The 26,587-nt window shown below is 39.9% G+C and overlaps 1 protein-coding gene across 3 annotated transcripts in view; it reads right to left on the bottom strand.

The window, feature by feature from the left end:
• Positions 1-20,359, bottom strand: part of CTNNA3 (catenin alpha 3) — a 440,676-nt gene extending 420,317 nt beyond the window's left edge. For 2 of the 3 annotated variants that reach the window (XR_013183524.1, XM_077183545.1), the window contains exons 1-4: positions 20,270-20,359; positions 16,236-16,342; positions 10,762-10,954; positions 3,786-3,952 (exon numbers count right to left, since the gene is read on the bottom strand). Coding sequence is in view for 2 of the 3 variants with exons in the window: in XM_077183545.1 (XP_077039660.1) it covers positions 3,786-3,952; positions 10,762-10,954; positions 16,236-16,342; positions 20,270-20,318 (516 nt within the window). In the remaining variant the exon portion in view is untranslated. Of the gene's footprint in view, positions 1-3,785; positions 3,953-10,761; positions 10,955-16,235; positions 16,343-19,967; positions 20,102-20,269 lie in introns of those variants that run through there. The other variant, XM_054637288.2, reaches the window with a different exon arrangement.
• Between the last annotated feature and the right edge of the window lie 6,228 nt (positions 20,360-26,587).

The raw sequence follows: 26,587 nt of genomic DNA, 5'->3' as shown, positions 1-26,587 counted from the left end.
AAACCTCTCATTGGTAGCAGGAATGTCTGTTTGATGAGAAAATAAATAGGAGTGTGAACCAAAGGAGAAGCCAAATGTTCTCTCAAAGACTCCTGTCACCTTCTTAATACTCCTTATGCTCCAGAAGTCTCCCTGCCACAGGAGTGACCCATGCCCAACTAAGGAAGGTGGCAAGAAGTTAGAATTTAATCTGGCTACTGCTGTAAAAAACAAGGTTTCTATAAACACATCAGGAACAAAAGGAGGGCTAAGGACAATCACCATCCTTCACTGGACACAGGGGGAAACAGAGTGACAAAGAGGAAAAGTCTGAGGTACTTCTCTCTGAGTCTTCAGCAGCAGGACCTCTTGTTTTCCAGGTAGCCAAGCCCCTGAAGCTGAGCACAGGGATGGGGAGCAAAATGAATCCCCCCAGTCCAAAATGAAATGTTTAGTGACCAGCTACACCATCTAACACTCACACCAGTCCACGTGCCAAAGTGATCTGCTGGAGGGAAGGAAGGCTCCACACAGGGATCTGATCAATTAACAGAGTTCTGGGAGCTGAACCAAGCCCCTACACCTGAAGCACAGGGCAGCCCAAGGTCACTTTCCTCTTTCATTCTATGTAACCCTACTGAGTTCTTGCTCAGAACATTTTTAATGCTGCTGAATACTCTTCAGAAAAGGGAGGAACAGACAGCACTACACTTACAGGGCCCAGCTTCACATGTTGCTTCTTATCTGTAGCCATTCTCTCTTTTTTTTCCCCAACAGGAGTTTTAAAGAACTGTAAGCAAGCATTTTGTAAAGATCATGCTGTCTGAGGCATTCATGAAAAATACAAAGACTTGCACAGTAAATCTACAAGCATGACATGAAGAGGAAAAAGGCAGCTAAAACATGTTGGCTCAGCATGATCTAAACTGATTAGAGACAGACAGACTGCCAATGCTCTTTGAATGAAATTCTCCAAACTTGTTACTTTCCTGCTGTCCTCTTCTGATCAATAAATTTAAGCAATACCATTAGTCTGTTAATTCACTTAATTAAATAATATCGAGCATTACTAACCATAATGGATGAGCTGCTAACACAGCTCTGAATCAGAGTGCAATACAGAAGACAGTCCTTTGTCTGATCACATTTTTCAGAACTCAGTTGTTACTTTAGAAACTCCAAACTCTTTAAGCATGGAAATTCAGACAGAGATAGGCAATTATTTAAACTGCTCCCTGTTTAAAAAAAATATATTTGAGGAAGGAAACCCTTCTTTATGGTGTGATGTACTTTATTGTTTCAGTGAACTCTAAAAGGATCTTCCTGTTTGCACTTGCACCCTCAGAGTCTTACAGGATTGTGAATTCAACAAGTGGCCAGAAGTGTTCTGTGCCAGAATGTGACCAGTCACTGAGGGTTTGTACTGGCATTTAGTAAGCATTACTTACACGCACATTTATTCACTTTTTGCTCGGTGCCGATCTGATAGAATTCATTAAACAGCCAAAATTCGCTCCACTTTCTTAGCAAAACTTCTAAAATAGCTAATTTCCTGTTCACAAAGCTGTGGTTTTGAACATTCAGTTTGAAATTCCTCCCAGGATTATCAAATCCTTTCAAACTCACTTACCTGTTATTTCTAGTTTTGAAAAGTTACATATGTACAGAAATCAATATTTTTAGAGACTACATAAACTGGAAGGAGACAGCTGAGGTTCATCCTTTTTTCCTAGATATACATCAACAGGCAGATGTGACAGGTAAAAGCAGATGAGGCTTTCTATGACAGCCAGTCACATTGTCTTTGTTTTCCTTCTATTTTTATTCCCAGGTTACTGAGGAAATTAAAGTTTAATGATCCAGCCTGTATTCTGTCAGTAGAAAAAGCTATAGTTTTAAACATCACTGTTGGAATTAACTCATTTTATTGAGTGACCAAGACTAAAAATTTTCAGCACTCTTTGATAAATGGGTTTGAAAAATATTAGATACTTGAATAGGTAATTCCCCATTAAAAACTTTCATCCTGAGCAAGATCTCACTAATACTGTAGGGAGTTCTTTCATGATGCTGAACCAACTTCTTTCATTTTATACATGCAAATAAAGAAAAGGGCCTTGATTAGAATTTTTATGTCTTTTATTCTACTATTACTTTTTTTTTTTAATTTTTCAAATCAATTTTGTCTACCCCATAAAAATTGCAGTGCTCAGAGACATGGAAATAAAGAGCAATGAAATTTCCCATCTCTTAAATGATAACAGCTGTAACACCCATGTCTGAAGAACAGGGTAATATGGTAGAGGTATTAAGGCTTTAGAGCAAGTGCAAAGAAAAGCATCTGAAGATTTTTAAGGTGTTGATTTTCAAGGCATATGAACTTGAAAAACCCAAGAATATTACAGCTGATACAGCAAAGACAAGGTCTACTTTGACACTGTGTGAATACAATGTCTTTTTGTGGGAGCAAGATCATGTTGAAGAAAAACTGAATTCCTAAGGGAGTTTTAAAGTATAATGATTACAGTTAAACACTTAGAATAGAGCCATGTTGAAATTCATTAAAATATTTAATTGCCTTTAAATCTGGCTCAGTTAGCTGTGACCAAAAGTTGTTAGAAACTGAGGGGTGTTCAATAGCATATGCTGAAATTACATTAAGTCAATTTCCTAATTAGATGTCAACATAAAAGACACCATTACAGCTAATACCACTGTTGGCAAGTTCAACAGCCAGAGCAGAGACTAAATAGATATGCAAAATGTAACACACTCTCCTCTAACAACTAGGGTGAATCTTTTTGCACTGGCTTTACTGAGAGTGTTTTACCACACTCATTTATTCTAAGGGTTCATTTACAAATTCAGTTCTCCCTCCTATTAAGAGGAAATATGGAAGAAGATGACAATTTAATGGCCCTCTGCAGTGCTGGAGTTGTTCCTGAATGATACTCAGCATTCTTTCACCATTTTCAGTTATTTTTTGTTTTGATTTTCAGATGGAAAACATGAAGTCAATTAGACAACCATTTAGAAATACTGAAACTCTAGTAAGGAAAACCATCTAATTTTAGCTCTCTCATGTAAAACATACTCAAATACATCTCAGAAGATAGCATCTGGGATAATGAAAATAAACATTAAAAATGTAATAGACTACCATGAAAAATATCATAATTTAAGAACATTTTCCATAAGCAGTGCAAAAGACATAGGCCATTCCTATTACAGCTGACAAATTTAAACATACAGAACAACACAGAAGCTTCTGCAAGTCAGTGTTAATTTAGCCTGAGTGCATCTCCAGCAGTGGAGATTTTTCAAGCCCAGTATTGAAGCCCACACAACATTTTTTTATTATTAAATACTTTTCCTAGTCTGATTTGGAGCAATTTTCATTCTCTCATCTTCATCAAACTGAACTTGTTTCAACATGGTCCTCTAAGCCACTGAGTCTCTTGTGGCATGAGGCATTATGACAGGTGGCACTGATTATTCACCTCTGCCCTGAAATATCAGGAAGTCAACAGAAATTTGTGGTTTTATCAGTCTCTTATAAATTACTGAAAGTATTAGTGGAAAAAAAGGAACCAAAAATAGATGAAATATGCTGAGCTGCAAGTAGATGAGTTTTTCTGGTCCATTCACAAATCTCATCTAGAATCCACACTTGCCCCAGCTGCCCAGGTGCTCCATGCATGAGACCTACAAGGCTCAAGTACACGAAGAGTTTTCCATGCCCGCAGAGCCCTGAGCAGCCCCAGCTGTGGCTCCCAGGAGCCTGAGGAGAGCAGAGCAGTACTCACCACAGTCAGGTGCTGCAGCAGATAGGCCACGTCCACCATGTCGGCCAGAACGAGGAGCCTGGTGACCGCGGCCAGCAGGGCGCGAGCGGCTGGGACCACAGCCTGCCTCCGGGGCAGGGAGCAGGGATCGCTGGTGAACGCCTCTGCTGACACCTGCAGGGCCTGACCTGCAGAACGAGACACACTGCCTGAGGCTGCATCACAACACCCAGAGGAAAGGAAGTCACTCAAGTTCCCTCAGTTATCTGGCGAGTCACAAGTATTGCCAATAAATCTGCTATCTCTTTCTTGCCCTAATGCCTTGAAATGAAGGTCAATGATTACAGATCACGCAGGGTAATGTTCCACATCTTCCATTCTTTCCCTTTCTCTTCTACAGCATCATTTAACTCTAAAATAATTCCCTTGGCCTTCACACTACTACTTTTAACCATACACAACAAAGCCAGCAGCTTTGTTAAACTTTCCTAGTCACTACTTGTTATATTACTGTGTACTTTGGTGTCCTTGCTATTAAACAATTCCTGGTCACAGAAAGGAATCAAATATTGCTCTTCTCATTACAAATATAAGTTAATGGAATGAAAACCTCATACACTCAAACATCTGACTGACATAAAGGGAAATCTGTGCCATGGAGCTAGTGACTGCCAGTCACAATATACTGCTCTCCAATGAGAAGTTTGGTAAATGAAATTCAACAATACGGACCACAGCGACAAACACCATAAATTCCTGAAGGGAGGTGAAAAGGAGATGGAGCCAGACTGCTCACAGTGGTGCCCAGCAACAGGGGGAGAAGCAATGGGCACAAACTGACACAGGAGATTCCATGTAAGCATCAGAAAATATTTTTTCACTGCAGGAGTGACTCAGCAGTACACAGGCCAACCAGGAAGGCTGTGAAGACTCCATCCTGGGAGATGTTAAAAACCTGACTGGACATGGTCCTGCGCAGACTGCTGGCCTGCCTGACCTGGGGCACTGGACCAGATGACCCTCAGAGGTCCCTTATACCCCTCAACATTCTGCAATTCTGTGAGCAAACACAAATCAGAAGGGTCTGAATACGACCAAGCCCTTAGAAATGAGCATAAACTGGGATGGCCAGATGAACACATAAAATCATAACCCTAAAATAGATCCATGAGATGCAGGCTAGACAGATAGGAGCTGCAAATACAAACAGCAGAAAATGACAGCTCCAACAACAACATGATGTTGAAACTTCCTTAAATTGCAGTAGACAGCATGACAATCTGATTCCATTTAATCTATTTTTATTTTAATTCCCATCAACTGGATATTTTTCCATAATTACATTTGTCACAAACAATGAAACGCAAAAAATGTCCTTTTAGTGGCACAAATAGAAATTCAGACAAACAGCAGCATTCAAAGTATTTCAATTCTTTTAGACAACCAAACCAAAAGCAACTCAAAGAACCAAAGCCAGGATCTATCATAACTGCACAATTACTGTCAGGCAGATATTTCCAAGACTCTGTTCAACACACCCAGATATGATGACTCCCAAAGTAAATGCTGCTCTACCATCAGCTGATCAGCTACTGACAGCTACCTCTGTGGCAAATGACTGTTACTTATACGTGCCTGCAAAAATCTGCTCAGGCACAGGCAAATGTAAAACACACTGTTCAGCCACAGGTAATTTTTTAAACAGTTAGAGGATTCACACACTTTCTCCAGCACCAAAAATATCTAAAAACTGACATGAAAATTCCTTTAAAAACAAGTGAACTGTGAGCCTGTTGGCAATTAGCCGACAGCTCGTGCCAGGCTGTGTCTGTACAGACACTGCAACAACGCCACCAAGTGCAGGCAGCGAGCACCCTCAGAGACACTGCTCAGCATCACTCTGACAACAGCCAGGGGCTCTTCACTGGCTTAGGAGAGATCAACAAAGTTATGCTTTCTTCTTTTATTTATTTGAATAGATTTTCATTCTCCTATTGAAATCCCATCCAAGTATCACATTTTCCTCTCTTCTATTTGTATTTACAACTGGCTTTCTCATCTCATTTTTTAATTTTAACTGCAGCAGTGTGAAATGCACATGGAATGCAGTGAATTTTATGCCATTCTTGTGTCCTCCCACAAGGAGGTACTATTGCCAAGAAAGTCCTGTCACCCACTCCTGAACTGCACAGTTAGAGGCTGATGGCTTTACAGCTCCAGAGAAACACTGCTGACAATAGGAGCCCATTTACTAAGGGGGGAACAGACATACCAAAGTTAGTAGAAAGAATTTCCAACATTTCAGCCTCAAACTTGAGAGAACAGAACTACAAACAAGAAAATACCCACAATGGTTTATAATACAGAATCCTAAAGTGCTTTGGGCTGGAAGGGACCTAAAAGATTATCTAGTTCCAATCTCCCTGCCATGGGCAGGGACACCTTCCACTAGCCCAGGTTGCTGCAAGCCCCATCCAAGCTGGCCTTGGACACTTCCAGGGATGGGGCAGCCACAGCTCCTCTGGGCACACTGTGCCAGTGCCTCAGCATTTTCATGACGAAGAATTTCTTTCTAGCATCTAATCTAAAACACCCTCTGTCAATTTAAAGCCTTTCCCACTGTAGGAAGTCCCTCTCCAGACCTCTTGTAGGTCCCTGCTGGGTTCTGAGAGGCTCCAGTAATGTCTCTCCAGAGCTTCTCCTCAGCCTGAACAAGCTCAGCTCTCAGCCTGCCTTAACAGGAGAGGTGCTCAATTCTGCTGAGCATCTTCACAGCCTCCTCTGGACTGGCTCCCACAGCTCCATGTCCTCATGCTGAGGGCCCCAGAGCTGAACACAGTATTCCACTGGTCTCACCAGTAACAGAACACTTATCGGCTCTTACTGACACTAGTATGTGCAGCCTCAAATCCTGCAGGCATGAACTAACACATTAAGCAGAATGAGGACCAGAGAAGCTTGGGAGTCAAGGTCACATCACAGCACAGAACAACCTATCATTTCTAAAAAGATTAAACAATACAAGTCACCAGTACAATCACCTGTTCTGTTCCTACAAATACCATCCCCATCTGCTACAGCAAATAAAAGGATTCTGCTCCAGCCAGCCAGCTGAAGTGACACTATCAGTGTCAGGGCACAGCAGATCGATACCTCCTGCATGTTCCTAATGCTCAACACTGTGATAACTCAGATTCTCACAATAGCTTTCTGGAGCTGTTACAGGACATTTCTCTCCCGCCACACAGTCTCTTATCCCACTCAGATACCGCTGGATTCTGTTGCATAGCAACTATTTCACCACTGCGTATCAGGAAGTTCCACTTCCACATCTCATCCATTTCTTCCTATCATGTAATGAGAGCCACCACACATCCCCATCATGCCTCACACCCACCTCTTCATTCTCCCTTTCCCACTCAGGGGCACCTGATCCAGTGATGCTGATGTCAAAAGCTATTCTTGCAGAGGATCTGTTCTGGGTTTGATGAAAGGAGTGTACAGCACAGATCATTTTAAGCCATCTAAGTTCTGCCTCCCAGAACAGAAATCCCATAGATGCAGAATACAGGCACTTACCTCTTCATGTAGAATGAGAAAGTTAAGTTTACTTTTAAGATGAGAGGAGGAACAAAGAAGAACATAGTATAATACAAAAGATCCCTATACCCTTCCTTTAGTAAATGCCCTTCTAAGTAAGCACCCACTTCTTGCCAGGAAATGGGAATGTTTTCCATGCCATCAAACTCTTGCCTCCCCTGTTTAGTATCAAAAGACATTAAATATGGCCATTCAAAACATCAAAGTATTTGTTAGAATTTCCTTTTAAAGAGTAACTTAAGGCTCAAAATGTAACTCCAGCAAGTAACTTGCTTTCAATTCACTGCTCTGTGTGATGACAGTTTAATCTGGGAACACACTTGAGCATGATAACAGCTAAACACAAGAAACACTGACACTGCAATAGATAGAAACAAGGCAGACAACAACTGTTGTGTTTCTGACTATATATAGTCAGTCAGCAATGGCAGTAAATACCAAACATTTCAGTTATGCCCATGCAACTGTTTGAGAACTGTAAGGCATCACACCTTCACATAAATGCAGAAACTCATCATCCTAAGGATAACATTAGACTTCAATTCAGACTTCTACAGCAACATTTTACCACATGAACAGCGTCACTGCTTGCCTTCAAATTGATTAAATCTCAGAATCAGGACATGAATTTGAGACTGATATTTAGTGCCAGAAGCATTCAGGGTTGAACAATGTTCCTTACACTCTTTGCATAGGGCTCAGGTACTCCACAGAACATTGAATTGGAAGACAATCTTGAAATGCTGCACGCACATGAAATCTCTCAGCAAAAGTTTTTCAGTACACTTTGGGGTTTATTACACTATTTTAGAATAAAACTGTGGACATAAGTAGCCTCTAACAAAGCTTCACTAAATCAGATCAACAAAAATCATGGCAGTTCTTCAGTTACTAGGCCAGTGGATTTCTGGATGATGCATACAGTCCACCACCCATAAACCTTGCTGCTGACCCATTTAGCAGAGTTCCAGAAGATGTTATCAAGATGTGGGCAGGCCTTAAAAAGTCCTTTCTTGAGAGAAAACAAAGAAAAATGCAGAGAACATCTATTTAAATTACTGGCTCCAAGCCTATAAATCTTTGATAAAACTTCACAGATGTCAAAGGAAGCAAACACTGCATTTATCCAGGTAACATGTCTGTCATCCATTATAGTAACACCTCCTTTCAGAGGTCACTTACAGAATTCAACTGAATTTGAGACTCCAAAATCTCATCTACTGACAGTGCCAAGAGCAAGCTGTAGTCAGTGAAGCCATATCCATGCCATCATGATTTCTGAAGGCCATGAATTACGCACAGATGAATTAGATACACCCCCACTCTTCATTTTTATCCCATTCATTTGCTCCTTTATTCTCCAAAGCATTATTGTAAATAGGAATATCAGAAGCAGATTGAAAAAAGTCAATCACTCCTTTAAAAGGAGCCCCAAATTAATGAGCTCCAAAAGTAATGAAGGAGTTTTCACACTGGCAATTGACACTCCAAAGGAATAAGTGTTTAATGCTCATGATGCATCCCCAACTGAACAAGTTCAGTGACATAAGGTAAAACACAAGAGGAGGTGAGACAGAATTTATTCTTTCCAGATCTCAATGTGCAAATCTGAGTTTGGTTGATGTGAGAGAAATTATCTAAGGCATTTCTTCAAAATTCCATTATCCAGGAAACACAAGCTGTAGCCATGTGCAAAACTTCCTAATTAATTTAAGACTGCATTAATAAAAGTCCCTGCCAGTCAGCACAGTCACACAATTAAATATGTATGCTGTGACATGCATGGCAGGTGACTGCATGCAGCCGTGGCTGATGACCCACATCCCCTCCAAGAGCTTCAAGTAAATAACAGGAGACATTTAACAGCAGCACAATGTGGCCTGAGTAACAGGCACTTCAGTTCCATATGATGTGGCATACCACAAATTAAAAATAGCACACAGCTTCAAAGGTTAAAAATATCTGCAAAATTAAGAAACTGCTACCTTTTTTACAATTGTTTCAACAATTTCTTAAAATTAACCTGAGCAGTTTGGCAAATCCTTGAAGGGAGATCGGCTGCAACCACTCACTTCATCATTGCATAATGATAGGTGATAAAATGGAGTTAACTTTCTTTTAAAATGTATGAGGTATATATAATCTACTTTATGTATTATTTATTTTTGTAGTTACCTCTGGTCTTGGCTGAAAATCAATAAGTAATAAAAAAAATATTTCACACTTTCAATTTCTCTATGTATAAAAATCAATATAAAACTATATATTTCATTCTTACCTTGTGTTATCAGCCAGTAATGGATGGGCTAACATTTTAAGAGTACTCCAAAATGAATGATTTTGCAAGAGCCTCAGCTGCTCAGTGTGACAGATAACAGTGATACTTGCTGGTCATAACGCTTTTAATCACAAAGGACCTTAAAGTATCTCAGACACCATCTGCATAGATCAAACTCTAAACCACAGCCATCTCTAGATTCAGAGGAAGCCAAAGCAAGTAATCACTGCCCTGAACAGCAGCAGAGACTCAGAAACCATCCCAGCTGCATGTGCAAGATGAACAAATAAAATAAATTTAAATTTAAAGGAAAAACCTGATTAAGTTCCATCTTTAGTAAGGGCAGGATGATATAATTAAAACATAAATGAACTTTAGCTTGTGATTTCTGCAGGAACACATTCAGGATGTTGGTCATGCAACTCATGGCCTTCGTGCTCACCCAAATATTCCCAGTTTCCATGGGGAAAAGTAAAACTCAAGAAAACAACAAGCCTGGAAGAAAATGGCTACAACATTCTCTGCAGATCACAAAAACTAGCCTAGTTCTGGGAATCAGGTTCAAAATTGAGAGATTAAGTCAGGAGGACACAGAACATGACAAAACTCACCTGAGAGGAGCTGCTCTATCACGAGGGGATGACTCTTAGGGAAGGTTAAAGGATCCATCCTCCTCCTACTCTCAAAACATACCTCCACACTGGACTATTGTACCTCCCCAAATGAAATCCTTACTAGTGCACAAAAGAGGGAAGATTTAAGAGGCCTTAATCTGAGATTCAGGTAAACAGTTCTTTTCAAGAAGTTAAAATATACATTAACTTTTAGTCATGCTTAACAGCCACTAAAATGATCAAGAGGCATCCTCTCCTCATGAAAAGAAAAAACACCTACATTCTAAACAACAAAACTTCCACTGATATATGTATTTTTTCCCAATGGGGCCCAGCTTGCACACTTTACCTCCTAATAGGTGTTATCCCAGAATAGATAATTAGACAACTCCAAGTTCAGACATTTGCACATCACAACACGTTTCCCACAGATATCCTGGCTTCACTGTCACACCAGGCATGGTTAAGCCAGCTCCTCGTGGTGCCTTGTTTGCCATGTACTTACTCTCCTTCCGCACATCCGCGAGCGCTGCATGAAGCTCCTCTTTGAACACAACTGCTTCCTTGGCAATCTTTTCTCCCTTGTCCAACAGATTCCAAGTGGCTTCCTCCACAGAAGCAAGCAAGACACGAGCTCTTTTGGAACGGCCCTTTTTCTTACTAGAAGGATTCTGTGGACAGTTCACTAATGTTGTAACCTACATTTAAAAGAAATAAAAGAGACAATAATGGTTTAAATTCTACAAGTGAATTTATATTGTTATTAAAATAAAAAAATATATAATTATGAATAATCAAAGAGATTCCCTCTGCTTTAGAGACAGACAGGCAAAGCTCAGCATAAATACCAAAAATGGGCAAAAGTACTGAATTCAATCTAATGCAATTTTACTCAGTATGCGTCATCTTTGTGCTCCTCCTTCTGCAGGATCAAAGCAAAGTTAACAGAAATGTCGCTATTACGTTCTATTAATCCTGATGCCGACTTCTGCCACTGCTTGTTTTAAAACCTACTCATAATAAACAAAAAAATACCAGTGCTATCCAAGGAGGGTTCAGCAAGGCAGGAATCATGGAACCATTAAGGTAGGAAAAGACCTCCAAAAGCATCAAGTCCAGCTGTCAAGCTAACATTGCCAAGTGCACCACTAAACCATGTCCCAAAACCACTGCACCCAGTGCATTCTGCATGCTTCCAGGGAGGGTGACTCCACCGTGTCCCTCGGCAGCCTGTTCCAATGCTGGACACGCCTTTCAGGGAAAGAATGTTTCTTAGCATCCAATCTAAACTTTCCTTGGGGCAACCTGAGGCCATTGCCTCCTCTCCTAGCACTCATTACCTGGGAGAAGAGACCACCCGGTCACAGCCTCCTGTCAGGGAGTGGTGGAGAGCCAGAAGGGTCCCTGAGCCTCCTCCTCTCCAGGCTGAGCCCTCTCAGCTGCTGCTGCTGGACCTGTGCTCCAGCCCTTTCCCCAGCACCTTGGCCTTCCTCTGGACAGGCTCCAACACCTTGATGTGTTGCAGTGCTGTTGTGAGGGTCCCCAGGATGAGGTGAGAGATGAAAATTGATTCCAAGTTCCCAGAAGGCTGATTTATTATTTTATGATATTACATTATATTAAAAGAAAATTATTTACTAAAACTATACTAAAGAAAGAGAAAAGAGCCATCAGAAGGCTAGAAAAGAATGAATAATAAAAACCCATGACTGACTAGAGTCCCGACACAGCTGGGCTGGGATTGGTTATTAAGTAGAAGCAATTCACATGGAACCAGTCAAAGATGCACCTGTTGACAAGCAACCTCCAAACCACATTCCAAGCAATCAGATAATTATTGTTTACATTTCTTTTCTGAGGCTTCTCAGGAGAAAAATCCTGGCAAAGGGATTTTTCAGAAAATATGGTGACATCAATGTCCTTCTTGTCATGAGGGGCCCAAGACTGAGCACAGGACTCAAGGTGTGGCCTCAGCATTGCACAATCACTGCCCTGGTCCTGCTGGCCACACCATTTCTGACACAAGCCAGGCTCCCACTGGCCTCCTTGGCCAGCTGGGCACACGCTGCTTCGTGGTCAGGTTCTCTCTCCCCAGAAGTGCTGGGTCTTCCCATACCTCCAGCCTAAGACTTGCAAGGTATCCCAGAACAAATACCCAAAATGAGTACAAACACCTTTCACAATGCTTTCTCTTCTTACCAAAGGGCTATCTCTGTGGCCAGAGCTCAACACCTCCAAATTCTTCAGGATGCCCTCAACATTAAAATTATACACCAATTTGCCCAGAATTTATATTTACTGCAGCTTAGACCAAATTTTATTTTACCAATGCACTTCGACACCCATAAAGAACTTGTTTTTATAGACCATCCCACTCCACATTCCTCATCATCTGAATACAGCCTCCACACTCCAACAGAATGTTTCTGAAAGACTATTCTCTAAGGCATTCCTTGAGCTGCAACACTAAGGAAAGACTCCAAAAACTTGTTTTTTTAAGTGTTGTACAGATATTTTAAAGCACACCTTATTGTCATAAAGTTCACTGATCTGTTTTTAATGCTCCCGTTCCCTGTGCCAGAGCACGGGTAGTACAGTGCTACAGGTGCCTTAGCTCACCTCCAGATCTCATCCACGAATTCATGCACTTGAGTGCTTTTTATGAATCATTACTTGTAAACATAACTGACAAATATCCTGCGGGTAACATTTCTATAAACACATCTACAAACACAAAAGCCCTGACCCCTGCACCATTCATGCAATTCAGGGGGGGAGAAGGAATATCCACTTGACATCAACTGCTTTGGCATATCACAAGGGAGAGAGCAACATAAATAACTCTGGCTCAGATTGTTAAAGAAGGCTTGGGTATTTTTCTGACTCTAGCTCAAAGGAAGAAAATGGAATTATTTATTGCACATAAATCAGCCAGCTGGTAGAGAATGGACTGGAAATAAAAATCTTTATCTTTTATTGTTACAAACACTTCAATGTTAGTTTTAGAACATTTAAGACAGTTTCAATGTCCATATTTTTAAGAATGAGTTACAGATTATAGGCTAATACTTCCAATAAGAAAGGCATAAAACACCATCAAAAATTAGAAGCAGCCCAAAAAAATCTATCAAATAGAAGGGTTTTTTAAAATTTTAAGTATTTAATCACTATTCCACTAGAAATTAATGTATTCTACTTTGCAGATATTTACTGCAGTTTTTTAAATGTTAAATATCATTCTATATCCTGTTCATTGATATGTTGAGGAGGAAAGGAAATAAAACAAATGAAAAAGTGTAAAAAAACAACGATTCCTGCAGGTGAAAACTCTTGACTGTAAGACCCTGCATCTTCAGCATCACTCTCAGGAAATATTGGAGGTGGCAGCTGATCTCAAATACAAGTCAAAATTTGTTAGATAGCTCTTTGCTCATGGAGATTATGGAAAACAGAAAAACTACTCTGAATTCTCTAACACAGAACCCCAACAAGGAATGTAAAAACTTTATACAATCCTACCCAGAAAGAACAGAAGCACAGACTAACACAGTGTGCCATTGTTACCCTGCACAGCACATCCCCAGCCAAGCTCTGGTAGGAACAGCACAGTTATGCTAAAGGCACAAGGAGTCTCTAAGCCATTTTCCAGGCCATGTGCCTCCACATTTACAGAGCTGAATTGTGCCACTGCTGCCTGTTATTGTCATTGGTTATTAGGCTGAAGAGGTGGGTATTTGGTTATGTCAAACACTAAGTTTCTAGGAAACTCTGAAGCAGTTCTTCCAATGCTATACTCAGTTACTGGCAGCACTTTGAGACAATCTCTCACTACTGCAGTAGCTCAGGAAGCAATGTCTTGATACCTTGAGTATCATAGTATTTGGTTCACTTCTTTGTAATATAAAAAGTATTTTTAAGCATCAATCATAAAACATTCTTTTTTGTTAACAATGTAACTTGATGTCAATCCCTAGACATTTAGGAAAAACGAGACATGAACTCTGATCTAATGACAACAGCAGAACCCCTGTCCATGGTTTCAAATCCAGTGAATTTGTATTATATACAAATAAACACTGGCTAATCCCACCCAGTGAGCAGAAGGTAAACTCACCATATGTAGAACTAAAACCAACAGTGTGTGCTTTCCCTGTGAACAAACATCTGTGGTGTGGATGACAGGTGGGAACACAAGCCTTTCAACTTGCCTGTTTTTCATCAGTGATCCAAGGGACCCCAAAATGCAGGGAATTTTCTACACATTGTTTCAGCTGAACCATGCTAACTTTGACAACTGCCTTTTTTGATGTGCCAGATGCACTGACTCAGAACTAGACTGAGAAGCCTTCCTTTCACAACTAACATCCTCAAAACACCTGGAATACAATAAAGGCCACAGACAGAGGGAAACACCCAGGGCAATTTAGGGACAGTGTTTTATTCCAAGGAGAGAGAAGTTGCCAACTCAGAGAGGGTTTTACACAAACCAGCTGCTACACTATTTTCAGAGTTTCACAGTAATCACCACTACCAATTGCACATGGCAGGGAAGAGGGTCAATTCAGCAAGTGATCTGCAGCTATTTCCACAACGACTTCCTAGGTGCTTCCCAAGCTGGCTGTGCCTCAATTTTTTCCTGTATTGATGCTGTTAATCTAAGGACTGCCCTAACACTGGGCATAACTGGCTAGGACAGACTTCAGAGAACCTCAAGCACTTCCATTGTTTCTTTCCAGCCACAGCATTACAAGACTATTAAATAAATAAATTACAACAGAAATCTCAAAATAAAGTTAAATTGCATTCCAAGCAGCATTGCTAAAGTGAATCTGGCAAGAACATCATTTTTATCTGTGACTGGTCTGATTCTCTAATCACAGACTAATTCTCATTTGATTATCTTTCCAGTCTTTCAATCACCCTTGAGTATGAGCTTTAATCCCTGTTCTTATAATTTCAATATTTTCTTTTGAAGGATCCACTCAAAACATAAGTTTTCCTTACCCAGGTATGAAACAAGCAAAGCATTAGGCTTAAGAGAGGGAAAAGACAGTCAAAATACTCTCTTAGAGCCAAAACATTTCCAATTGAAAAGGCTCAAGCTTTTCAATGGTTGAGAAGAGCTGGGAGGGAAAAAAACCCACAAAGCTTAGATGGTTTCTTTGTTTTATTCTGGATCTGCACTTCCTCTGTTTTGTCAGGTTTCTTTGATCCTGCCAAACTCAAACCAAAATTTACTTTTCTTTACCTCCTCTAAAAACACCCACAGTGTTGCAGCTGCCTCAGCACAGTCTGACCTACTGGTCTATAGGAGATTTTTAAATTCAGTCTATCAAGACATCTATTCTTACTACTTTGAAACTAATTTTATAACCCATCCACATATCTTCAACAACTACCACAAACCACTAACCTGTTAACTGAGGGTTTTTACACCATCAATCACATCAAGGCAAAAATAAATAAAGAAAGGCAGACAAAATAAGAAAGAGGCAGTTCAGTTAATAGTAGCTGGAAATGAAGTCATGATAGAAAAGAAAAGGTCACTCTCTGAGGAAAGTAACCTTCCAGACAGGAAAAATGAGTAAAGGAAGAAAAGACCAAAAAAAAAAAAAAATTGGGAGAGGCAAAGCTTCAAATGGGGAAAATACAACTTTATTTTTAAAGAATTGCTTCACACATTGGAAATCCATTTGCAGTGTATTCTACATTTAAGCATCTCCTGGATAACACTGTGCAAGAGACCAGCTACAACATGCAGCATTTACTAGGACAGACTGGGTGACAAAGTTGGAGGTGACCAAATGAATGAGCAAACCTGGAAGGCAAATCCCTGGAGAGCTCCTGAGCCAGAGTAAAGTGCAAGTGCAGAGGAGCTGGGGGTGTGACTTTCAGAATAATGCCTTTAGTCAAAAGTTCTTCAGCCTTATTCCCCTCCCTCTATGGTTATCCAGCTTACTTTCTGCAACTCTAAAATACCTGAATTATCAGTGGTTCCAGTAATTTCTCCACTGTAAATGTCTGGATCTGCAGATTCCGGGGATCAATTTTCAGTTTAATGTTTGGCACTTTTGTTGACATTTCACCTGGGTACAAAACAAGAGAAGTGCAATAAGCCAATATTAACCATGACTACAAGCCTCATTGCCTTCTGTCACAGCACAGAGACCAACTATGTGAGGATAAACTTGTTTCATAACAGAGCCTGATCTCAAGAAATACAATAAACTTTTCCAATTCCCCATTTCTAAACCGTTAAAAAAAATACACTGATACTTACATAAACTGTAAAACCATAGACTTAAAGTAGATATAACTCCTTATATTCATGCACAGATTTCTACACTGACATGTTAAAAAAATACAAGGATAATTCAAATAGAATACCATTAAATAAAATCCTCTACTAGTCCAGAAAGGATCTTTAAAGCAAAAACATCAAATTCCATTACCGAATTTATCACAAAACAAAAATATTAATGCTATGTGCACAATATCTGTTATCTTATTCCATGTGCCAAATTACAGGGGTTCTATAATAAGCACATTAAGAACAAAAAGCATTTACAGCAGTCCTTAAAATTTCTGGAAATTAACAGCAGAAAAAGGGAAACATTTTGTTATTTTATACCATGCAAGAACAAATACTTTTTAAGTGTCAGGACAGATTAAGTTGAGAAAGCCTATTACTGAAGTCAATAAGATGGAAGTAAAGCCAAGTAAGTTCTTTAAAGTGAATAAATCATTCATTAGGAACTTGATGCAGAATCTACTGATGTGAATTAATAGTTTCCACCAAGTTCACTGGGCCATGGCTCAGGCCATTAGCCTGAAATGTGTGTGTGTCAACAAAGAATTATAACTGCTTTAGCTGGATTGCAACCGATTATTGTCCCAAAATAAAAGACACTTTAAATTTTGCAGTAACTTAACTTCTTACAAAACAAAGCTTGGCAAAGCCTTTTCAGCCAATAAAGACTTCAAATACACAAATAATGGATATCTGTCCTTTTTAAGCAAGACTTATTACAACCACTGCTGCTGTATAATGAAGTAATAAGGTACTGCAATTTTGCAGGCTGAAGAGATATATTGTCACCTTCCAGTGAACTTAGCAGTGATTTAACAAAACACAGTAACTTCTGGGTTCCTGTAGCAAGAGGTGTAGAAATGGATCTGGAGAGTTATCCACATTTCACTTACAAGCAAAGATAATATGAGCAATAATTAAAGATTAAGGTATAAAGCAATTTAGGGGTTTTTAAGGTTAGACAAGTGCCAAGTTTTTCTTTAATTACAAACTATACTTGTGGCAGAGCTAAGTTCCCACAAATTCAGCTGCATCCAGGCAGGCAATAGCATATAGAATGAACTGATTTTTCAGTTTTAATTCTGAGCCAAAAGACAAAGAAACCCGAGATAAGACTGACCAGAAAAAAAACGCTTATCCTTCCACAGATATGAATGGAAAGAGAACTCTAGGAATGTCAAAGCAAATTAACTGCCCATATTTTACACATTTAACATTTAGATACTTTCAACAAACACCAAGGAAACAAACTTTGAGAGTTCCAAAACTGGAATTGCCAGCGGTGTCTTTGTGTCCAACACTAACAACTCGGTCTGAAGGCCCCCACTGCCAGCCCCAAAGCGCCGCTGTGGAACCGCCCGCCCGCCCCGCAGCGCTGCCCGCCCCGGCTCTGCGGGGCCCGGAGCCGCAGCTCTGAGCACGCGGCACAGAAGCTCCTGAGCCGCTGCCCTTGTGCCCACCCCTTCACCAAAAAGCCTTTTAGTTCAACAAGATACTGTCCTCCAGCTTCACTGGGATTGCATCAAACTACACCATTACACACTCTGGCTAAGACAGATCCTTTTCTGCCATGTGTAATTCACTGATTTTCTAAATCTTTGGCCAATATTTCAGCGAATCTGCTTTTTATTCACATTAGGAAAAATAATAAATCTTTATGATGGCGCTGGTTACCAACCCTTATCTTCAATATTTTCACAAGTCTCCCAAAATATGGGCACTTCTTGAAATCCATCACAACAGTTGCAAACAGATGGTATTGACAGTGCTGTGCATTTTTTTCTGGTCAGACACACATCAGTGACAAGGGGACAGGTAAATTAAACTGGATGGGGACTGCACTTCGTGCTCCTACTGAGCCCTAAAGGAGCCACGAGCTGACTCAGGTTATTCTTCTGCAAATACACTCTCACTTGAAACCTTGCAGTGCCTTCCCCACAATTCCCTGACAGGAGGGTGTCAGCACCTGCTTTACTCAAAATGGAGAAATTAAACCTTTTTGTTGCTTGCTCTCCATTCTCACAGCACTATCTCCTCTGCTACACGCTATCTGCAATCATCAGGTCTTTTCTAAATTTTGGCAGATAAATATGTATGGTAATTAAAGTCAATTCCTGTTACTAAAGGACTACTGTGCTCCAGAATCCCACCACAGAGCACTCCCAAACTTGGAAAGTATTACAAATCCAACCACATTTTTGCAGGTCAGAAAAAAATGTGAATCCATGTGTCATGACTTTCCCTATTCTGGGTTGTTCTGTGGGTTTTGCTTGTTTGTTTCTTGCCCTTAGCATACTGTCCAACATCAGCATTTTTATTCTTTGCTTGAGCCCTGAGTTCAAAAGCCAGTTAAGCCAATAATAGCTTTTAGCCTTGAGTCGGGCCCTTAACGAATCATCAGCTGAAAGTCAATTGCAAAAACTATTGTCTCTGAAAATTTCAATTCTATTCTAAGATATAAATAACCCACTTAAGGGCTCACTTGCTGATTCCAGCAATATTTTTCAGGTAAAATTCTAATGCTTCCTGAATCTTCCTTTTGTTTCTAAAAAGATATAAACAGTTTTGCAAGCCAATGCAGCGAAAACCACAAGATCTTAAATTATTTTGATAATCTGACTGCATATTTTTAGCTTACCAGGCTCTCCTTACTGTTATATACCATATAGGCTAAAAAATATTTAAATTGGGTTCTTTAATTATTTAACTAAGGCAAGGATAAGAGGTGATAGAAAGAAAAATAAACAGCCAGCAAAGATCATCCTGGGATTTTCTCTGGCATTTCCACTTACTAAGTGAACCTCTGTCCTTCTAGATCATATTCATTAGGATGACAAAACCTGATGTTTGCCTCAGGAAAAAAGTGAAAATCAACATTCCACCTTCCTTTTTTTTTTATGCATTTGTCTACTGCAGTACAACATCCCTCTAACTGAGATATTTTGGTAAAAGGCTGTATAACCTCACACTCAGTTCGATTAACCTCTACAGGAGGCAATCTCAGCCCTGTACACCAGCAGCTCTTACAACACTTAGGATGTTAAGCATGTGTCACAAGATACAGTTGTGTCCCAGAACAGCCAGAAAACCAACCACCTGCACACTCCTACCAAATGCTACCCACCTCCAGATAATGAAAATTCTGTCTTTTCATCAGATATTGAGTCTTTTGGTGTAGTAAGGAAAGACACTGGAAAAACAACCAAAGTCTATATCCATCTGCAATGCAACGTGAACACAGCACCTGCAGCTTTTTTTAGAATCTATAAGTACACTGCATACAGACATAAACTACCAAGTGTCAGAAAGCAGAGCCAAAGACATTCTGCATAAATTAGAAATCTTTACTTTAGAATCCATTTCCTGCTAGATTGTTAGAAAGTCAACAGTGCATCACTCACCTATGCTAGAAAACATATGGTCCAAATGCAGCACTAAAGCAACTGTCTATGTAATTTCCTTGTGTAAGGAACTTCAGTGCAAGTGCCCTGGCTCCCTATGGGGCTCCTGAGGCATCTGCAAGGCACTGCCTGACAAGCTCCCAGTGTATTTCAGGATGACTGACAGGACACAGCGGCTGCTGGACGGCTGGCAGGGGGATGGGCATCCTTAAAGCTGTATAGTAGAGCACCAGCCTGGCAGGAAAGTTTAGGCTTGAAAAGGTTTTCAACAATTAGATGGCACAAAGCATGAAATTACTTACACTTCCAGTGATTATTCTTGGAATTCCCAGCAACCGTTGTGCCATGCATTCTGACTGTATGCCAGCTTCAGTCTGGAGGCAATGACTCACTCTCAGACTCTGAACTGGACAGCAAAGGGATTCATAAAGCTCTCACCCAGGAACTTGGCACCAAATTTGTTTTCCCTGTTGTTTTTTTTCTATTGTATGGTACCCTACAATGACACACAATCTATTATCCTAGCAGTTTCAGAAAATGCAAAGACCTATTGCCTTCTAAAAAATTAAGAAAAGTTAAAACAAAGTAATCAGGATTTGTATTTTTTAACAAGATATATATAGACAGGGCACCTGAGGATTTCCAAGATATGAAACATTGCTGAGAATACGTAACAGAATTTTTTTACTATTTGTTCTTAATTTCAGTATTTCCTGTACAGCTTTATTAGCTGTTACCAACAGCACTCTGGGAATAAAATTTGTCAGCATTTTTGCTACAGTCGGTACAGCAAGTGCAAATCAGACTTCACAGAAGCCACAAAAAACAATTCCTGCATTTTCCTTTCATTCTCCAGCTGACACACAAAATAAGACAATCTTCTAGTTCAGGCAAAGAGAAGGCCAGGCTGTTGTACTGCAGAGAGACCTCTTGTACTCTGTAGGCCAGATCATGCTCTGGAATGGAGCAGTATCTCCAACACCTGGGAGGGACCTGGCCCATTTAACACCAGGTAAAGTCTATAAAGCACCTGCTAAATTATTTAAACTTCCAGACAAAGCTGTTAGGCTACTCTATAACCATCTCAGATTTCATCATTTCTTACCAGTAGCAACAAGAAACATTATTAATGCACAGACACCAAAAAGGGGGAGCTGGAGAAGGTGGCAAGATTCAGATCCATTAATAACATTTATTCACTGAAAGCCCCTTTATTTAAACAGGCTTTGCATTTAGGTAAAGGTTGGCAATGAAGTAACTGGAAGATTTTTTTAATCTTAGCCCCAAAAACTGAAACCAGAAAAAACACAGCACTTCTTTTTGCATTTCCTTTCAATCCTGCCTGTGTTTACTATCTCCCTAGAGCACTTTTTCAATCCACATCTGAAGAGCAGTTAAAATTCACAAGAACATAAGATTTCCAACAAGTTCTTCAACACAGTTCTCAGCATAAATAATGTGATACATCAAACCTTACAAGCAATCTACCAAGAAAGAAGAAAACAGCATAAGCCTAGTTCTTTATGAATATTGGAGAATCCCCATGGCAAGCAATGGTTTCTGATTAACCTAGTGGCATTAAAAGATTTAATTAAGGTTAATGAAAAAAAAAACCAAACTTTTGAGGTGGGATAAAGCATCACACCTCAACAAACTTTCTTATATCTAGTGAGATGAAAATTTATATGAATACTTTCTTATATCTAGTGAGATGAAAATTTAAGATTTTTCCCAGGTTTATAACATTCAGAACAAGCTCTCTTTTCCTTGTTTAGTAATCATGTTTATTTTCCCTACAGTGCTGTCTGTCAAAGCACTGTTTCAAGCAGAGGTGGTGTTCCACTATCACATAAGGAAACAGAATCCCAGAGGAAAAATTAATTACTCAAGATCAGAGAGAATGCCAGTGGCAGAGCACTGGACTAAAACCATAACAGAACTGAAGCACCTTACCCTCACTTTCTTTAACTGAGGCCAAAAAGCAGGCTGAGGAGAGTGAAACAATTTACACTATAAATCTACAGAACATCATCTTTATTCCTTACTCCTGTGTTAGGGTTACTCTGACACTAGTATTGCTTATTCCTAGGAAGGTCAGAAATCATCTCCCTTCAATGTCCTATCAGCATCCCAGCTCTGGTGGATGCACACACTTCAGCCAGCGGCAGCACCAACAAATTCCAGGAGATATTCCAGCAGCAGTGGGAATGCCACAGCCCGGGCAGCTCCAGCCTTTGGCTTTGTACTGGCACGCTGGACTGTTCCTCAACCAGCAGCATCCAGAAAATGTGTGACTGCCCTCAAGCTACAGCCACTGCAAGAAACATCTCCCCACTGGAGCCTGACATGGAACCTGGGAACCTGACACCATCTCACCACCAGTAACCTAAATCATTTCCCTCTTCAGTGGAGTTCCACTGGATATGCACCATTGTGGGTGACAGCAGAATTAAAGTAATATTGCTTAGGCCAGAAAAATTCTTTAATAAACTAATCTTTGTAACATTTCTTCCAAGTATATTTTTGCAGGTACTGGAGTTATTGGTCTGAAAATTAGAGTTCTAATATTTAAGAAACTGAAAAAGCATTTACTTAAAAAAAAAAACACACAAAAGAAAGTGGTGTGACATCAGATGGCAGCATTACATTTTTTAAAAAAATCATTCATATTTTTTAACCTATTTTAAATTTTTAAATAAAACCCCAAAATCCTTCCACCCCAAAATCCTTCCACATGAGTGTCAGAGCTATTTTCACTGCATGTAGTTTGAGCCCAGAACAAGGACTCCTCTCTATTGAAGTGGCACACAGTTCTTACATGGATGGCTATCTGAGCCCCTAATGATAGGTTAAGGAGGTCTGGCTCCAAGCCCTCCTTTTTGTTATCACACTAAAAGTGTTCCTATCTGTGTTCCAAACCAGAGACCCGGCTCAAATAAAGTTCAAGTTGACCTTCCACTAAAAATAGGGTATTGTTCAACTCATTAAAATAATAGACAATAACAGAAATTCCATGAGGTGCTACTAAAAGATTTCAAATTTTATTTCTTTTAAATACAGCTCCCCATTTCCCCTTATTGCTATCTGCTGACAGTCATCTATTACAACACTACACTCTGCTGTTTTGCCTTAAAAAATGTGTCTCAGCTGCAAAGAGATAAAAAACCAGGGTTTCTTCTCTTTCTAGAGCTGCTACTGATTTTGCCAAGAGATGTGGTTGTTTCCTACTCATGGCCTACCCCAGGATGCTTCACCACCATGCACCATTTTATGTAACTAATTGATATAAATGTTTGCATTATTTGTTTTGTGCAGTGACCTAAAGAGTGTTTTAGCATTCTAGAACAGTATTCTTCTTCCCCACTGCTTACAGACATGCCCAAAACAACCCCAAAATTAAGGGTAGCAAATGTGACTGATACTTTATATATATAACATATTGACTCTGAGAAATGCATGAAAATAAGAGAGAAGTGATTCTTAGGAGCTGCCTCACTCTGGATGCTGGCAAGCACCCTCAGCACATACAAAAGCACAATCTAATGAGAAGGGACAGAAAGCAGTACTTAAGCAAAGCCACAATCCCTCCACAGCATGCCTGCAAACAGGGACAGACCCCGAGATGCAGATGAACTCTTCCAATGGGGTTCCCATTGCTGCACAGCGCCCCACTTCCTTCATCAACTCTTTCAACCAGTTTCAAATCACACCCTGGCTCAGCAGAAACCCCTGCAGAGCTGGCAGAGCACTTCTGGTGAAACAGCTTCAGAAATAAAGCCTGAGGACATTCCAGCCCCTTCTGACCTCTGCCCACAGCTCAACTCAGGACCACCTGGCTGAAGTGCAGCCATAAAGAAAAAAATAGCCAAACTTTGTTCCAAGGTGAATTAATTTCCCAATACTGATCAACAGATTTGAACCAGGAGAAAATAGTAAGTTCATGATGGTTTCCTCCTAAATGCCTGTCACGAGGCCTAATTCTTTGCTGTTGGTTATCTCTGGGGCTTCACTAGGTCTGAACACAGCTCTTGTCTTCAATTTTACCGAAAAGCGTGCACATAAGTGTTTTGAAATATGCACAATGTTACACTGAATATAACAGCCCTCCTTTAGCCCTCTCTCGTAATAACTTTGTTTATATATTTTGAAATTTTTAAAAAATGGTATAAAATTGTGCAGTAACTCATTATTTTCTCGCTGAGGTGTGATAAACACACATTTACACAAATCTTCCTTTACTAGGTGCAACAACCAGCAAAGTACCAGGAAGTAAGCTAAACTTTTTTAAATAATAGCATCCATACAAGATTTTATTCTTCCTTTTCCAATATTCCAAAATGGCTTCCCATATTTGGAAAATATGCAAACGTGCTGCACAACTTCAGCTACTGGCTTGAAGTGATAAGACCACAATGATTAAAATATTTAGAATATTCAGAATTTTTTTTAATCATGTTTAAAAGTTTGTTTTGTTTTTTGTTTTTTGTTTTTTTTTGGAAAGCTGGCTAAGAAATCCAGCCTTTTAATTTTTTTTAACTTTTGGAGAGATTGTTTTATCAAGCAGCTACAGTTCCATTTATAGCTTTGTGTACTTCCACCACTAAGAGGAAAATTGCTTACACTCTTCTTCAATCTTACCTTTTGAATCACGAGTCCAAGGAAAGGAGCTCCTAGAACAGCTCTGTGAAGAACTCCACCTCTGTGCAGGACTCCAGGGGCAGTGACAGCGAGGCTGCACAGGGTCGCCTGTCAGTCCCAGTTGTAAGAAACAAAATGGGAGGGCAGCACTCGCCTGGAGCTCCTCCCAAAATGGCAGCGCCTGCTGCTGAAAGGAACACCTGGAGACAGCCAAGGCCATTGCCAGCCTGGCAAACCAGGTTTGACACAGAGCTTCTAGAACCTACATCAACACCAGGGAAGGCAATTGCTCAGAAATCCATGAGGTTTAGGCTGAACATTAGAAGGGAAAGGGGAAGAAGGAAAGCAAAGGCCACTATCTTAAATCCACACTCAAATATAGATGCAATGTACCTCTCCTCCATTCACCTTCATAAAACACTCAAAACACACTTCCAGATTGATAATCCCCCATTTGTAAGATTTTCCACCAAGGCAGCCATTTAAAAAATGGATATGAGTTAAGTTTTGCTAATCTGCTAACAGAGCAAATTAGAGTACCCTGAAGTGCAGTTTACAATACACATAGAACAAGAAAATCCTCCTAAAACTCCCAAAAGGCAGAGGCTGCTCAATATTTGCATCTATTCTGCTGGAGACTGGAAGTCTTAAATCATTCAGTCTGAACATTTGCACAACATTGGGCTGAATTTTCATTTTGGAAAATTTCAATCAAAGCACTTTGGCTGTTTGTAGTTGATTTAGAGGTAAAAAGGGCACAGACGGCCTCAAGGTTGAGTAACCTGGCACTGCCTAACAGCACTGGGGAGACTCGACAAGGAATGAGGGGAAAAATACCCAAACCTAAGGAAGGAACACATATTGTGACTACACAGAAGAGAGGAGGGAAAAAAAGAAATAAAAATGCCTGAACATACATAATAGACAGTACTGAATCAGTTGCAAGGAACAGGAAAAAAAATCAATCACATTTAAGCCCTGTCATGCAATGGCCAACTGATTTCAAAAGTGTCTTCTGCACTTAGAGATGCAGAGAAAGAATGCAGCAAAAAGGATTATGGATGCAAAAGCATCAAATATTATTAATATAAACTAAGCAGACTTTCCTAGATTATATAATAATTTATTATGGAGAAATGTACGTGGTATTGCCATATTAAGCTTACAATTTTATTCATAATTCATTCCTCTCATGATCATATTTGAAGCTTAAACCCTGAAAAAATCCTTCTTTTCTCACCTGCAACTCATGAATTTAGAAGATATGAACAACAAGAGACAGTTAAGAAAGCTGCTGGAATAAGATTTAATTTTCTGAGTACTGTATTAAAACTATATCATGCAATGCAAGTATAAATCTCACCAGTTAGTATTTCTCAGCATTCCTTAGTTCTCTCATTTACTTCATGAACATTATTTAAAAGTTAAGAACAAAAACACAATTCACTTCACTGCAAAGATCAATATAGACAAGTGGATTTATGTAAATGATCCCTATTGCATTTTTCTAACCATTAGATCTTTGTAACTGCATCAGTGTTTTATTTATGAAGCAAATTGCTCTAGAGGCGAGCAGCAACCCTCTTTGTTTTGACAAACTCACTAATAAGAGGTGTTAAAAATGCTCATTTTATTTGAAGTTTTTTGACCCATCATTTTGAGTTATCAAATGAGGAATGGGATTCAGCTGCTTAAGGTAAACACCTAAAACTAATTTATATACTGTAGAATCCATCAGAAAAACCTCTTAGACACCCCAGGTCTCCTGCAGACTTCAACCACCTATGCAAGGGCTGGATGTGGGGATGCTTTAAAAGGCTAAAAGTGTCTAGAATGGTGCTAGACCCCAATGTTCAGACACCTCTCACAACTGGAGAGGCAACTGGTTCGAATTCTGGGCGCTTACTAAGAGGGATTACTTCAAAAGCTGTGGTAACTTCATGGCAGCAGTCAGAATTAGCAGGGTTTGGACGAGGTTCTTG

Source organism: Agelaius phoeniceus, chromosome 9, assembly GCF_051311805.1.
Source record: "Agelaius phoeniceus isolate bAgePho1 chromosome 9, bAgePho1.hap1, whole genome shotgun sequence".
Taxonomy (NCBI): domain Eukaryota; kingdom Metazoa; phylum Chordata; class Aves; order Passeriformes; family Icteridae; genus Agelaius; species Agelaius phoeniceus.
Note: the sequence above shows the minus strand (reverse complement) of the source record. Positions and strands in the feature narration are given on the sequence as shown.